At 49.2% G+C, this 15,448-nt stretch overlaps 1 protein-coding gene across 8 annotated transcripts in view; it reads left to right on the top strand.

Annotated features, from left to right (window-relative positions):
- EXOC6B (exocyst complex component 6B) overlaps positions 1-9,193 on the top strand; it is a 313,712-nt gene extending 304,519 nt beyond the window's left edge. For 6 of the 8 annotated variants that reach the window (XM_074587160.1, XM_074587157.1, XM_074587165.1 and 3 more), the window contains one exon: positions 3,611-9,193. In XM_074587160.1, the coding sequence (XP_074443261.1) occupies positions 3,611-3,737 (127 nt within the window). In that variant the 3' untranslated portion in view covers positions 3,738-9,193. Of the gene's footprint in view, positions 1-721; positions 3,589-3,610 lie in introns of those variants that run through there. The other 2 variants (XM_074587162.1, XM_074587164.1) reach the window with 1 other exon arrangement.
- Positions 9,194-15,448: the final 6,255 nt, after the last annotated feature.

The raw sequence follows: 15,448 nt of genomic DNA, 5'->3' as shown, positions 1-15,448 counted from the left end.
TTCACAATGTATTCGAAACCTGACATCCATGATGCAAAAGCGTGAGGTGTATTCAGAGCTATCAATGAAATGGTAAAACAAAGAGCTGTCAAAAAACTAAGAGCTTGGACATGAAGCAGCTGGAAGAGCCAGGGAACTGGGAGCAGGCAGTGAGCTGGGATCTGGGGCAGTTGCTGGGAAGGCAGTGGGACAGCAGGAGGGCAGCTCCATTTTCCCCAGCTACTTGAGCGCGCAGCATCCATGCTCACAAACCCCATCTCAGCCTGCCAGCCTTCTCCCTGAAAAGGATTTCATTTGAAGGGCAGTCTTCATGTATCTGATTTGCTTTCCAGAGGCAGCCCAGGCAGAGTCATCAGGGTGGCACTTGCATCTTCCACATCCTCGTGTCATGGCATTGCCTGTGTGGCATTGCCTTCGTGGCATCGTGAGCATGGCATTGCCTCTGTGCTCTGGCGGGCTCTGCCCTATCCCTGCTCAGGCTTCAGGCCCTTTGGGGAGTCTCCATGTGTCATCCATCAGCTCCAGCTCCCCTGAGACTCTCACTGACCTGGCCGTAGCTTCAGGCACGTCCACTCCCCTCCACACTCCAAGCCCATCTTCCCAGCCCTCTCCGTAGGCAGCCGAGCTTTGCCAACAAAGCGACATGAAATTCTGATCCGCTGGTTCATTTTGTAACCTGTTTTCATCATTATCTCTTTTCCTAATCACACATCTCTCATAGGATATCACGAGTGTAAGTATGCTGCTTGCTTGGGCTTTTACCCTCACCTTGCAGTGACTTTATTGTTTAATTTAAATGGAGCACTAAATGATCTAAATGCAAGCTGTCTTTGAAACGGTTCCCTACGGTAACTTTATCGTCTCAAATGCACTAATTAGAGCTAAAAGAGGAGCTTTTACTCTGTTGCTTTTTTTTCTTATAGATTAATTTAAACAAAGCTTGGCTCTGTTGAAGGTGGTGTTTGTTGACAGGGGCGGGGACAGTGCTGAGCTCTCTCTTTCCCTTCCTCTTACTTTTAATTCTTGCGCTAACACACAGGGACCACGTTACAAAACTGGGCTTGGTTGTCCTAGGGCTCTGCAGGCACATGCTTAAAGAAATAAAAGTATTGATCCTCCAAAGAGCTTCTGAGCCACTCAAAAGCATTGCCTCTTTCTTTCAAAGCTGGTATTCTTGGTGTCTGGATGCACCACTTGCCCAGGGACTGTGTGTTTCCTATAGCCAAGTGCTGGAAAAGAAACAGGACAGCATTCAGCATCGCTGCCTGAATGCCTTTGACCACATTGCATCAGCTCAGTGTCCATTTGCAGGGCTCTGATGGCAGGACCAGAGCCAGTGTGGTCTCCTTGAACAGATCGGCAAGCGTAGCCTCTCCCAAGGATGCAGCCGCTCTCAGTGCTGCCTGGTCCCTGGCACAGTGCAACCCAAATGCTGCAGGGTTTTGTGTCCTGTAGGCAACTTAATTCATTAATAATACTTAATAGCTTAGTGCCTCTACCTTCACATGATGTCTGGAGATAGCAGAAGCTCCTGTCCCTCCCAGACGCTCATCCCATCCCCAGTTAAACAGATCCACCTACGTGATGTGTAGGTGGATCCCGTGTTGTGGGATCCGTAGTCTGACTGTAATGCTTTTTCATCCCAATCCAGTATCTTTATCCATGCAACTCCTTTCTAATTGTACAAACACATGCAAAGGTTTTCTTGCATACAACGTGTGTTACTTCAAAAGCATTTCATGGGCGTGAACAGGTCCCATGGGATCAGAGATGGCTCTGAGGGTGCCCAGGATGAGAGGACTCTTAGGGCAGAGGATGGTCTGCTGTAAATTCCCCATGCGTTACCTGTGGGTAACTGCAGCAGGCAATAGTGGATAGTGATGGGTAGGGTGCTGCGTGGAGGTTCCTGAAGGTACAGGTTTACTTTCAGCTCCTCTGATGTCCTCACATAGCCTCTGAAATAGAAACAGAGGTCTCTTGGCCCTCCTGGTAAAGTGCTTTGAGACCTGCTGGAGCCATACAGCGCTGTTGGAGGTGTCCCGTGGGAGGATGGTTATTTCTAAAATTCATGATACTGGGACACCTCTAACCTGTGCGACTCAAAAACATCACTTCCCATCGGTGCGATCGCTCCCTGGTTCTTGCAGTGGAGCAGCTGGCAACCTGCTTCGGTTAAAAAAAAAATAGAGAAAAAAAAATACTTATTTTGCTGAGTAAAAGTGCTCCAAGCTATCTTGTTACTGTTGGGAAAGCAGCTCGATTGTAATCCTTTGTCTTTGGGCACTTATAACTTTAGCAAATTAGCCTTTGGGATAAAGTTGTTATCCTTGTTTCCAGTTCCAAGCTGAATGTTTTTGGGAACATTTCAGATTCCCTTTGGCTCTTTTTGGGAAGATTGAAGCATAAAAAACCTTAGAATTTTATGGGTTTTTTAATCAGTTAAATAAGTTTCAAGAGGTTTGATTTGTGCTCGGTTAACTCAAAAAGCCCGATTTGATAAAATGCCAACTTCCCAGGGACTGTCCGCTCTGTGTCCCAGTCACTTTAATGCTTCATTTAGGTCCCCAAAGCCGAAAACACAGGCTTACGTGACTTGTCCAAAGCCATCTGCCTCTGCCAGATCTGATTCACCACGAAAATCATTTACAAATAGTGGTATTATAAAAAAGCGGTGCCGGCTGAGAACCAGTGGGGTTGAATGTTGAGGCTGATACCTTCAGGAGCTGCTGAAGGGTTGACCCTTGTGGGGTGGTTGCCCTTCCCAGCACATGTCCTGCCTGCGTAAAGCTAATGCTTGGAATGTGCAATGAGGCCTGCCCGCCCCAGTCCTCCCCCCCACCCCCCAAAATGCATCCGCAAATGCAAGCGTGCATGAACCCCCAGCTTTGCATGGTGGAGAGAGATGGAACTGCACCAGCTTTGCCTTCAGGTCCCGTCCCACCACCCGCTCTTCCTGTCTCTGCCTTTTTGGAGACCCCCTGGAGACCAGTGCTTATGTATTAAATGTAATTAAAAAAAAATATCCAAATCTCAAGAAGTTGTAAGTTGAGGAAACCAGTGCTGGATTCCTTCCTTTAGTATAAATTATATTACATAATATTGTAGAATATTTGAAGTTCACAAGTCCGAAGCTTTATGACTGTCACAAAAGCTGTATCTCTTGACCGCATGCAATGCACCGTTTCAAATAAGAAGCCTTAATGCTGTGAATTTGATGCTAATTTTTTAATTTCCTCCTAATATTACAGCGTTGTCATTTGCCACTTCATGAGGTAACATGGGGATGAAGCAAAAGCTGTTTGGAAGGGGAGAACGAGAGGCTTTAGGGTTTCGTGCATTTTGGCATTAGAGATAAGAGCCTACGGTGATACTGATGGGGATTTGTGGGGTTTAAAGCAAAAATGCAAACTGTGTAAAGCCTGCACACGGTTTTGTATGCCCATCTTTACACAAATACATGATAAAAATTGGGACAGAGCCTTTAGGTGGAGTCACCTCCTCTCTCTCTCAGAGCCTGAATATGGGCATTTTACATGCAATTCCTTTGTGGGTCTTGGTTGCAACGTAGAGCAGCGATACCTGTGCCATAACCTGTTTCTGCTCTGCGCAGGATGAGAGACACGAGCAGAAAAAACAATGTTTTTGCCCAGTTTCGGAAAAACGAGAGGGACAAGCAGAAGCTGATCGACACCGTGGCCAAGCAGCTCCGCAGCCTGATCAACAGCCATCACTCGTGAGGGACTTGAGGACATCCTGCCTGCGCCGGTCCCTGCACCACAGCCTTCCACATGCCTGGACTTGGGATTCTTGTTCAGAGAGAATATATGTATTTTTTTATTCACCTGTATAGTATTCATGAAACCTACCCTGATAACAAAACGTTCCTTGTTAAACAATCCCGGGAAGATAGGCGACACTCCTTGTGAAGGTGGTGTCAGGAGTCTTCTATTATAAACTCCTATTTTCAGGGGTTTATAAAATGACGGTAAATCATGAAGCCTGAGAGAGAAGTTCACACCCAGACTATTATTTTTTTTTTATAAGCCAAATTGAAAGAATCGGTCTGACTTCCTTTTGTTAACTTATTCAGTTGCAGAACAAACGAAAACAAAAAATATAGGGAGGAGTCATGGTTTCAGGTTCTTCTCATGGGCTCCGGTAAAAGGAGCACACGTTTAGAAAGAGGGTCACCCATTAGGTTGTCTTGCCAACTTGCATATTGTATTTAGGTAGAAAAAGAGGCAAACTGATTTCCCAGCTTTTCTCCTCTTTTTCCTGTAAGGGCTGATTTCCACCTTAGGCTGCAGATCGCTGGAGATTGAGCCTTTTCCTGTGCATCTGTAAGTCAGCGTAGCCACCCCCTGAGCTCCACCTCTAGGACCTGCTGATGTCTTTTGGACCTGCACTGGATGTAGAAGGGCTTCAAGAGCTGCCTTGTTAATTAGGTTTGGAAAGGGAGACACAGAAGGTAACCTGGCATGGTGTCCTGAGGTACTGGTCTGGTGCTGGGATGCTGCTGTCTGTATCCAGCACGGTCGGGTAGCAGGGGAGGAGGGATGTTCAGCAGGGATGGTGCAAGGGCAGACCGGGCTCTCCCAGTGTCCAGGGCACTCCATTCAGATTTTTCTCCTCTCCTTGCACCACTTCCGTGCTGGTGTCCCATCTTCCCTCTCCTCCTGATACTCTGGCTTGCACTGCATGAGGAGCAGCCCTGCAAACTCACTTCTGGCTGAGCGGGAACCTCCTGGAGGTCCCAGAGTAGAGGCAGCGGGAGATGCCCCATAGAGCAGCATCACTCAGCAGCCCCCAGCTCAGAAATGCCTACAGACAAAATCCCCCTCTGTGTTCTGGAGGTGCCCAAACATCCTCTGCTCAAATCAAGACAGCCTTTGAGGAGGACAGTAACTCTACCAACAGGACTTTGATCCCAGGGTTCAGGTTACAGAGAGAGGGGACTTTCGTCCTTATCTTCTCATTACCCTTTTGACTCTAATTACTGCAGGTGAAAGCTTATCCAGCCAGTTCCCCCACCTCCCGAACCCTGATGTTAAAGGGAATTTAAATCTTCCTAATGTATGTTATGGCCCTGGCAGCGCTGCTTCAGCAGGGGCACAAGTTGTGCCCGTTTCCTACCCTTGTTTGAAAGCAGTGGGTGCTCAGATCTCCAGCCACTTCTGGAAGCAGAGGGGTGTTTTGCTGACCTGCAGAGCGAGGTTCCTTCTCCCTCCCCTCCCTGGGCTCAGACTCCCTGACTTGTTCAAGCATGGTGTTTGCAGAAGGACAGGAGCAGTTACTCGGTGCATTCAGTCCCTCTGCTCTCTGACCACATGCACTTTTTGCTGTGTGTTTCTTGCCTGGGAAACTCTTCTGACACTCAAGCTCTGTATGCACAAAGGGGACGGTGCTTTATCTTCCCTCCTTGTTCCTCAGCAATACTTATTTTTGTTTGTTTTCTTTTTGATAAGGGTACGTGTTAATTAACCCTGAAAGTAAATAGGCACGTTGTCAGCAATGACTTTCTGGGGCTGTCGTCCTGTCCCAGCAGCCTCCAGCCACAAGGACCAGTGGATTATTTTCATTAATAGGAGGGAAGAGCCAAACTTGGCTTTATGCTTCCTTGTTTTTGGCAGGGGGATCAGAGGTTACTTTTTTCTTAATGCCTCTTTGAAGTACTTGTAAGGAGCATGGAGGAAAAAAGAAGCAGCTGAATGAAAGTTGGTGTTAGCATGGCCAGAAAGGGATCGTCTTTGCAGATACATCTACATATGACCCAGCAAAGGCTTTCAGAGGGACAAATGAAAATGAACTTGGTCCATTCCCTGCTGGCAACCTTTTTCCTGCTCTCCAAAATGCTGGACCTGAGCATGAACCAGCCTGGGGGCTTCACCATGGCCCCTGTGAGCCCCAGGGGATCCCCAGCTTGATCTTAGCATCCCAAACCCTGCACAACCAAGAAGGAAAAGTTACCCAGCTTCCCGGACTCCAGTAGGAAACTCTTCCTCACTGAATTGCTGGGAAGGAAGCAGACCAGTCCCTATGGTCCTGGCAGCGACGGGGGAGCCCTCAGCCCTCCGGCCAAGATGTGTCCCGTGAGCAGCAGGACCATGGGGCACTTTATTCCTCCTCCCCATCCTTTGGCAGTGCCACCGTGGGAGAGATGTGGGGCACGAGTGTGAAGGGGGTCACAGAAGCAGGGGGGATCGGCTGGTTCAATCATCAAACCTGAGCTTCTACCCAGAGGATGGAGATCGAAACAAAAACCCCAGCTTCCCCAGTAGCAGGGGAAGCTTCAATCCACAGGGCACTTCAGTTAAGGGCCATTAAATAGTAACAAGCACTTTAAAATCCTTCAGAATGAAGCTGCTACAGATGCTGGCAACGGCGTCACTGAGCATCAGCAAGCATGAAATATAAGGCATGCTGGCATTTCCAGTTTTTATTAGGGGGAGGATAGACTGTCAAACACAATTTTTAATCGCTTCTTTCAGCCACTGGCTTTGCTGCCAGGCGAGGTAGGTGGTGCTTTGCAGCCGGGATGATTTTTCTCTCCTCCGTGCTAGGTGTGGGATGAAGGGAGAAGGAGCAGGCACTGCAGGGCAGCATCGCCTCTGGTCCCTGAGGAATGGGGAAGGGGCTTTGAGCTCCTGTTGGTGCGAGTGGAAAAAAGCATCCAGCTCTTGCCGCCGCCTTGAAACTCCATTTTTTTCCCCCTCAAGGGATAACCCCTATATTGCATTGCATGAGGTATACCTTCAAAAAATTCCCAAAGCAGCTGTGTCTTGGGGCAAGACCTTGTTTCAGATGCTCCAGACAGCTCCCAGCCTTCCCCATCCCACATCTGGGCTCTCTTTCCCATCTCCACTGAGCTTTAGTTAAAAAAAGTGCGACATGGCATTGCCATGCCTTCCAGGGATGGATTTCCTCGCTCCTTTAAGCTCTGTTCGGAGAGGCTGGGATTGGGATCCTGTGAACCGGCTTCTGGCACTCAGGACTTGCTGCTGGGAAAGTCAGGCTCGGCCAAGGGAGAGATTCAGCGAGTTTCTGATTTCGGGAGGTCAAGCGCCTAACCGCAAGTCACAGACCGGGATGAAAAATGGCATTTTGGTGCTCTGGTCCTAATTAACTTTTTGTTCCAAGAGATGCAGTTCCATCCCTTCAAAATAAAATTAATCTTTTAAATAGATTGCTTAAAAAGCCCTGGAAGACATTTAAAATCCCCTCTAAATCTTTTACTAATGATTGGTATCCTCCGATACGGATGGTATTGCTTATGAGGGAAAGGTTGTTGCTATAAATTTATAAGGGGGGTTGGAAACAGGGGCAGAACTCACTGCTGTAATCAAACATTTGCAACCCCCAAAACAAATAATGCTGCTATTAACACCTCCATGTACATACATTGAACCTCCCTTATTTTTTTAAGCAGAGGCTATAGAGAAGATTGGGTTATCCCTCTCTCTTCCCCCACCCAGCAAAAATATTTCAGCACCAGTGGGAAAAAAAAATATTAATAGGAAAGACAATTTTGGCTTTCTGAGAAGTATCTGCACATCTTATCTTCTTTATAATTTTCAGGGGTTGTGTAGGCAGCCCAGAGGTTGGGAATAATTTTATATAAGGTCTCCAAAGTGTTAACTTTGCAGCCCAAACCATACCTATACATGAGGGGGATGGCCTCTGTTGGACATGAGCACGTGTGCATGTGTGTGAGAGAGAGGAGGAGATTTTTTTTTTATGTGGGTTTTTTTTTTTTTATTCCTAGGGCTGGAGTTCAAGTCAGATGCTCTTAGCGATTTTGCACTTTGTTCTACATCCAACCGCAACTCCAGGCTCTGATGGGGTTGGGGGGGGGAAGAAGCTGGCTGGTGCTTTGTTCGAGGGGCTGGTTTGGTTTTGTTTTCTTAAAAATTGACTGCTTTTGTGCCACTATGAAAACGGGTGTTTGGGCAGAAGGTGTGGGTGTTTGCACGCTGGCTCCAAACTGTTGGGGAGATGCTGGGAGGCAGCATGGAAAGCAGAGGCTGAGACGGAGCCGGAACCACTCCGGTGGCATTGGCTGCCGTCGGCACCTCCTGCGCTGAAATTGTTTTTAGGGTAAAATCTTTTACCCCCTGACGTAGCAATGACGGGAAGTGGCAGGTGAGGGAGGTTTGCAGTAGGTGTCCCTCCAGCATCCATTCAAACCCCAGGCAGAGACATCTTTGCCCTTGGTCGTTGCCTACCTCTCCGCCACACCTTAGTTTGGCTTTTCTCTAATTCTGGGTTAGGTTTGCTGCTTTTTTAAAGCGTCAAAGATGCTTTGATGAGAGACCCCAGAGACCCCGTGTGTCCGTCCCACCCCCAGTGTGAGTCTTGTGTATATCACACTGCTGGGGAGCTCGAAGGGAACACAACTCGCAAATGAATCTCATGACAAATGACTTCAAGATGGGCCCTTCTCTGCTGTCAGCTGGGACAGTTGTGAGTTTGAGGGAGGCGACCCAAATATACCATGGTCTGGGCAGGATTCACCCCAAAAACAGCGCGTGGAGGGAGGGGAGCTGAGGCTGTGACCTGAGGACTGATTGATATGCTCCACCTCCAAAGATGCTGCCGCGCTGGTCTCAAGCCCCCCTTATGGACCCAGGGCCATGCTGGGTGCTCAGGGCCGGGCTGGGGGCGCTTTGGCCAGAGTGAGCATCCATCCCACCTGCAGCTCCTCCGGCTCAAGGGCAGCACCCCAAAACCTCCACGGGCAACTCGGCAGCGTGCATCTGGAATCCAGTCTGCACTGAGTTGCTTTCTACCTTGGCTCATCCCTCTGATCTTATTTTGACATGAAAACACACCCGCGCCCTCATCCCCATCCCTCCCTGTCCACTGGCTGCTCGTGTTGCCTTTTCTCATATTTTGGGGGGAAAGAAGGACATGATTTTGTAAACTAATGTGGTGAAAACAGCTTTTTTTGCACAAGTCGTTGCACAATAAGGGGAAAATTTAGTAAATTAGGTTTAACTTTAAAGGGAACTTTTTTTTCCTTAAAACTCACTAGCAGAGCTACTGATTAAAAGAAAAAAAAAGAGATGGACTAATTAAAAAAGGACTGCATGGTTTACAGGTTAAATTGCGTTAGAAAATAGCATGTTGATTTCAACTGTACATTTATCCTATTGTAACTTCTATTAAACAATACAGCATATAACTGTTTAAATAAGCGCCTGTGGCTGTGTGCATTGCTGCAAAGGCGCTGCCTTTGCCTTCACCTCACCAGAAAAAAATCCTAAATCCCATAAAAGACAAAATTCAACATCCCTTTTGTACAACCAGCAAAGATTTGCTGCTGAAACACCTGGATTGTCCCATGGCGACACCACCCCTTAACGAGCACTGACTCCTGCAGCCTGGGTTGCATTGCCATGCTGTGAGCTAAAGCCGAGTTTTGCCTAATTTGGTGGCTATTCTAATTGGTTTCTACCATAAACAAGCATGATTAAACCCAAGCCTGCAGTTTAAGAAGCAGCCGCCTTGCACTCATTGATTACATCTAGGTTTGCAGATGGGGAAAGTAATCCCGAGTAAGAATTAAGGCTTTGGAGGGCAGAGCATCGAGGCAGAGAGGGGGGATTGCATTAGCTTTCAATGGGGAATCTTCTTTCCCGCTTGCATTGTGTATTTTCTTTCATGATATTTATCATCCATTGCAATTTGATGATTATATTAGCCTTTTTCATTCTGGCCCTAACTGTGTTAGGATATTGGATTCCCCAAATACCTCCCAGCCCTGGCACTGAACGTGCGGTAGACTTTTGTTTCTGCAAGATGTTTGACCTGGTACCACACGGCATGTTGATTAGCAAATTAAAATGATGTAAAATCAACATGACACACGCTAATTAAAAACTGGCTAACTGGGATATCTCGGCATGTAATCCTAAACAGAGGCGCAGCAGTGGGACATCTCCATGGGGACGGGTGATGCTGAGCACACCAGGCTGGGGGGGACTTGGGAGTCCTGCTCCTCCTGTAGGGGCGATTTGGTGGAAGGGCTCAGGCAGATGATGTGGTTCAGTGTGTAGGAGTGAAGGATTTAGGGAATGTTCATGGGCTGAGGGACTCCCTCCTGGAAAGCAGCAGCTGTGTAAAAGGATCCTGGATGGGTTTTCTTCCATGAATTCTTCTAAAACCCTGTTTTAAGCCTTTTTGCTTTCCATCACATCCTGGGGCAGATAGTCTCACGTGTTAATTTGGTGCAGTGGGGAGGAAAAGTGCTCCCCGGTGCTTGTTTCTAACTAAACCTCTGCAAAGGGGCGTTTGCACGTGCACATGAGGTGCTATCTGGTAACGGCAATCATGAACAAAAGGGAAGGTGCCATCTCTGACAGCAGGTCCAGGTGGGACTCCAAAAATGCACGAAGCCCCCCAGGCCCAGCCGGCTGGGCTGTTGCAGAAACCCAACTGCACCAGGACCAGCAGCCAGCACAGCACCACAGATCAGCCTGATGTCTGCTCCCATGGGGCAGCCCTGTGCAAAGTGTCTGGGTTAAGGGCTTTAGTGTTAGCCCCTGTCCCCGTGGCCTGGTGTATTGTGAGTGCTGAGCAGTGCTAAGAGCAGACTGGATGGATGCTGGTCCAGGCTCAGGACCATGCTACAGGGGATGTGCAGCCCTGGACAGGACAGCCAGAGATGCTCTGCAGCACCTGCAGGGCTGAGAAGTGGTCCAGTACTGCAGGGCTCCGGCGGAAGATGGTGGGCAGAGATCTCCTCAGACCATCATGGCCGGCAGATCAGCGAGCTGCAGCCACAGGTATGTTTTGGGGTATGGATATGGGGTGCTGCAGTACACAGCAATGTTGTACAAAAGACCGAGTGCTACGGTGTGTCGGGGCTCTGCCTGCACCTAAATCAGTGCACAAAGCAGGGCCAAACCTCACCACAGCTGAGTGACACCCCAGAGCCTCTGGGCTGTCTCCATGCCACTGAACCTTTCACCCTGGGTGTCCTCAGGACTTCTTGTGACCCCTCAGCCCATGCAGGGGGTTGCCAGAGCAGCAAGCCTGTTGTCCCAGCCCTGAGGACGTGTTGCAAGCCCAACATTGGAGGATGGTGCCGGGTGTAGCCCCAACCATGCAAGAGCAGCCCCTGGAGGAAACCCTCCCCAGGAACATGCCCAGACATCTCTATAGAAGAGCAAGTTGGGACGGTGCAGACGAGGGGGTGAGACGCGGCCCCCACACCTCCGCTCACACCCTGGCCTGATGCTGTGTCACTGGGTAGATGCAGGGAGCGTACCCTGAGACTTTGGCTTTCTCCTTTTGGTTATCTCTGCCTTGCTTTTCTCATCTTTAAAATCAGAGTTTCTCATTTTGACATCTTCTGCGAGGCACTGAGTTTCTGCTCTGGGATTTAACATCTCCATGTGGTGGCTCGCTGCCTTGTGTTTCCCGCACAGATGGGATGGAGGCCAAGTGGCACGTCTAGCTGGGTTACTGCCAGCAGTATTGCTTTGTGGGGTCTGTAGTACACCACAGGGAAGGAGATCCAGCACAGCCTTAACATGCTTGGACCTAGAGATGCTCCTGCCCTCTCCAGTGGGACAGGACCTCCGTAGCTCTCTAGGCCAGTCTGCTGCTCAGAGCAGGACTACTAATAATGCTAGATCAGGATGGCTGTGGCTTTATGTGACCGAGTCTTGAAAAACCTCCAAGAATGGACATCTCCCACCTCTCTGGTGGCCTGTCCCAGGGCTGTACTACCCTCCCAGTGAAGGCTTTTTTACTGTCCAGTCAGAACAGAAGTCCTAGAGCGTGCTTTGCTGTGCTTTCAAGGACAGTAACTGTGGGCTCGTGTTCAGCCTGGTTGTCACTGTCACCACTAAGTTTTATCCAACAGAGCTGATACTCATCCACTTGGTTCCCACTCTGTCACTGCTTTCTAGTGTGACACCAGGCAGATCATTGTACAGGGGGTACTGAGCATGCAGACTGATTACTCTCCTGTACGTGGGACATGACGAGATAGCAAACCCACAGCTTGATGCAAACATCTTCCAGTCCCAAGCCCTTATTCTGTCCCATGGCAGCTTCATTCCAGGGGCTGATGAAGTTGGCTCCCTTGAGGAGGAAAATCCCATGGGCTGGAGACAGTCTCATCTGACAACTTCACTTTCCTGCAACCTCAGCCAATCTCATCAAGGAAGGAGGTTAAGAGGTAAATCAAGGTGAAGGCAAGAAGGGACAGAGACAGGAGGAAATAAATGCTCAGGAATATCTGTTGAAAAGTATTTGTCTTGCCTGCCTTGAAGAAAATAAGGAGGAAAAAAACTCTCTGCTTGTGGTTGCTTGTGGGTTTGGGATTCAACTCTTCAGAAAACAGCTACAGCAAATGCAAGAAAGAAAACCTTGTTGGGTGATCGCTGAACTCTGAGTCAGGGTGGTGGCTGCAGGCAGGAGACTGCAGTGGAGCCAAAACCTTCCCAACCAACTCCCACATTGGTTGAGCACTAGAGAATGATGGTCCAGACGTCCCCTTCTCTTCATTGGCTCCAAAGGTTGACTAGGTCAGATGTAGGTCCCTGCACTCAGGCAGGGGAGTACTGCCCAAAACACCTGGCCTTGCATCAGACCTCAAAGCCTCTGTCTGGGAGTCTGCTTCTTGGAGGTGTTGGGCCGATCTCATTAGGTCCTGTGGTGTTAAATTGATATCAGTCATGTTTAAATCCCCCCTTTGAACAAGTGAGGGTTTTGTTCCCAGACACCTATTTGGAAACCTTTCCAGCATCTCACTTCTCTGATACTTAAAAGTCTCTGTCCCATGCCCCACCAATCTGTATCTGAGACCAGCTGGCATTCACTTGCTTTTGTGTCAGCTCTTGTTCTTCAACTTTATTGGCTCTTTCCCCTGCTTGGTGTTGTCTCTCTTGGTATATGTAGAGAGAGAAATCACCCTGTCTTCTCAGCTGCGGTTTTCCCTGCCCAGCAAAGCCCAGGGGCATTAGGCTTCCTGTCACTATCCGTTTTCTAGTTGCCATTTCCCACACATATTCCCATCTCCCATACATGTTCCCATCTGGGCCTTTCAACATAGTGGACCAAAAAGGTGTTTGCTGTAAGGAGCTGCCAGGACTGACAAGTAGCCTGGCATTAATGCTTCACTGTCTCAACTGTAAATGTTTTACTGGACACTAAGCATCCTCTTTCAGTGCTATGACAGAATTGCTTTGTTGTAGGCAGTGACCGTCACATCCAGGTCTTTCTTCTCGTTGACCATTTTGAGGTGAAGGGCTCCTTGCTTGATGCATGACCCTGCACTTTGCTCTAATGGCTCTCACTCTCCTGCCTTCACTCTGCTCATCGCAGTTGTTCAGTTCTTCTCAGTTGACATCCCCATGATCCCTGACAGTGGTGATGTTGTTGCAGTGTGGAGGGTTTGCCAGATTTCTTCTGCCATGGGTCAAAAACAGTTCTGGCAGGATAGGGAAGATTCTGTGAGATAGGTGAGAGAATATGGCCATCTTCACTGAACTTCTTCCCACCCCTGAGAGCAAGGAATGAGTGGGCAGATGGACACTGGACCACAAGGACCACCAAAATTTGCAGGACTGAAGAGTTTAAAGCAAAAGTGGAGGAAGAAAGCTGATAGAGACAGCTGTCATCACATGCCCAAAGAGCACAGGTGAAGGAGGTTGTTAGAGCAGATAAATATGAGAAGGGAGAGGAACAGATAGCCCAGAGATAGCACGACCTGTGATAAGGATGGGTGAGGGAGATGAAGCAGCTAGGGAAGTGATTGTACCTCCCCTGGCAAGAAGACTGGATGAAACCCAAGAGGAATGAGCACAGAGCATTACGTACAGGGGAAGAAATGTGGGCAGGGAGACACAGGAGGTGGAGCAACTGGATTTGGGATGCGAAACTGGGTCATGCAGGGAGTAACACAGCAGAGCAGTCACAATGCCAAGAGAGGGCAAGGATGGTCAGGCCAGATGGCAACAAAGGTGAGGGTAGTGGGAGTATTGTGCAATGATGCTGTGTGATGGGGAAGAAGCAAGATGGGACCGCTTGGGGTAAACAGGACCTTTTTCTCCGTTCCTTCTTGATGCTTTCTTAGTGTTTTGTCCACATGCACTGCAGTGCATCCGATCCCCAGGTGGGACCGGGCAGCATTCCTCCTGGTGACAGCCCCTTCATCTTCGCTCTATGCCATGATTATGAGGCCCACGTGGCTTCGCAGCCCTGCTAATTGCATTCTGTGGGGCAGTAATTGAATGAAGGCTCACGAGAGCCATGGATCAAAGGCAGGCACCCATCAATATCTGCCTGCCCCAGAATCCGATTAGCAGGGAGAAGGCATAAATCACGGCTGCCCCTCCCTGACCCAGCAATACTTAATGCAGGTACAGCGCCCAGGCTGGTGTCAGGGAAATCCGATTTGCTCACGAAAGGTTAAGCAACACTGTGGATGAAAAATTATTGTGATGCTGTGTCTTCTCGGCAGTCATTCATCTCTGCGCTGCTTGCCATGGGATGGAGGGGCTGCCTGAGCAGGCTTTGAGAGATGATTACTCAACGTCGCCGAGACGTGTGAAGTGTTAAAGACCCCCCGGCGGGGCACGGGGCAGTCGTTTGTATTCATTAGCCGGCCCGCTGCAGATGTCGGCTCACTCTTTGAGGGGGCGCAGAGACACACGCTTGCTGCCCGGGTCCTCACTTACAGTCCTTGGAGAAGTGGCGGGACCTGATTTCTTCTCCGTTGGTGGCCCCAGGCACTTGTTGCTCCACCGTGCAGGGGACTCCCATCAGAGGAAGGCAATCCTGTTTCTCCTGCATTCGCGGTCCTAGTATGTAAACCATCCCAGCGGGGCCAGGCAGCTGCTGCCTGTGGGGAACAGATCATGTGGAGACCTGGAAAGAGCCTGAACTTCAGTCTTTTTCACTACTGTCCCCTTTTTAGGCTCAAACTGTGATGGCCCCCGGGACTGTGCACGGTATAGGGGCTGCTCTACAGCCCCATCCCACCACTATCATTTGCAGCTCTGGTAATGTTTCTCCACCATGAGGTACAAAAGCCCTAAGGCAGCACTTTGCCCTTCTCCTCCCCAAATCTTTCACTCTGCCCTACCAGCCTCTTAACAAGCCAAAGCCACGGGTTTTCCAAGGCAGAGCCTAGTGGGTGACTGGATCTCTAGGTATGTTTCAGTTCCCGCCTGTCCAAGAAAGGATGGGCAACAGCCTCTTAGCTGTCATGTTTGGACAGGTCTTCCCTATCTTCCTGCCTTACGATCTTCCACTTCTCCACAGCATCATGATTCAGATTAGGAGAAACCCAAAGGAGAGGGGGAAAGTGTCCTTCAGGTGAATGTTCTTAATGTTGCCTATGCTGAGGGGTGGACCCTCTGCAAGGCCAGCTGGAAGTGGTTCTGGCAATGGGTGCTCCTCCCTCAGCACCCCTAGTCCTACTTGAAGCTGCAGC

The sequence above is a fragment of the Larus michahellis genome, chromosome 5 (assembly GCF_964199755.1).
Source record: "Larus michahellis chromosome 5, bLarMic1.1, whole genome shotgun sequence".
Lineage (NCBI taxonomy): Eukaryota > Metazoa > Chordata > Aves > Charadriiformes > Laridae > Larus > Larus michahellis.
The sequence above is the reverse complement of the archived record's forward strand: the minus strand, read 5'-3'. Positions and strand labels throughout refer to the sequence as shown.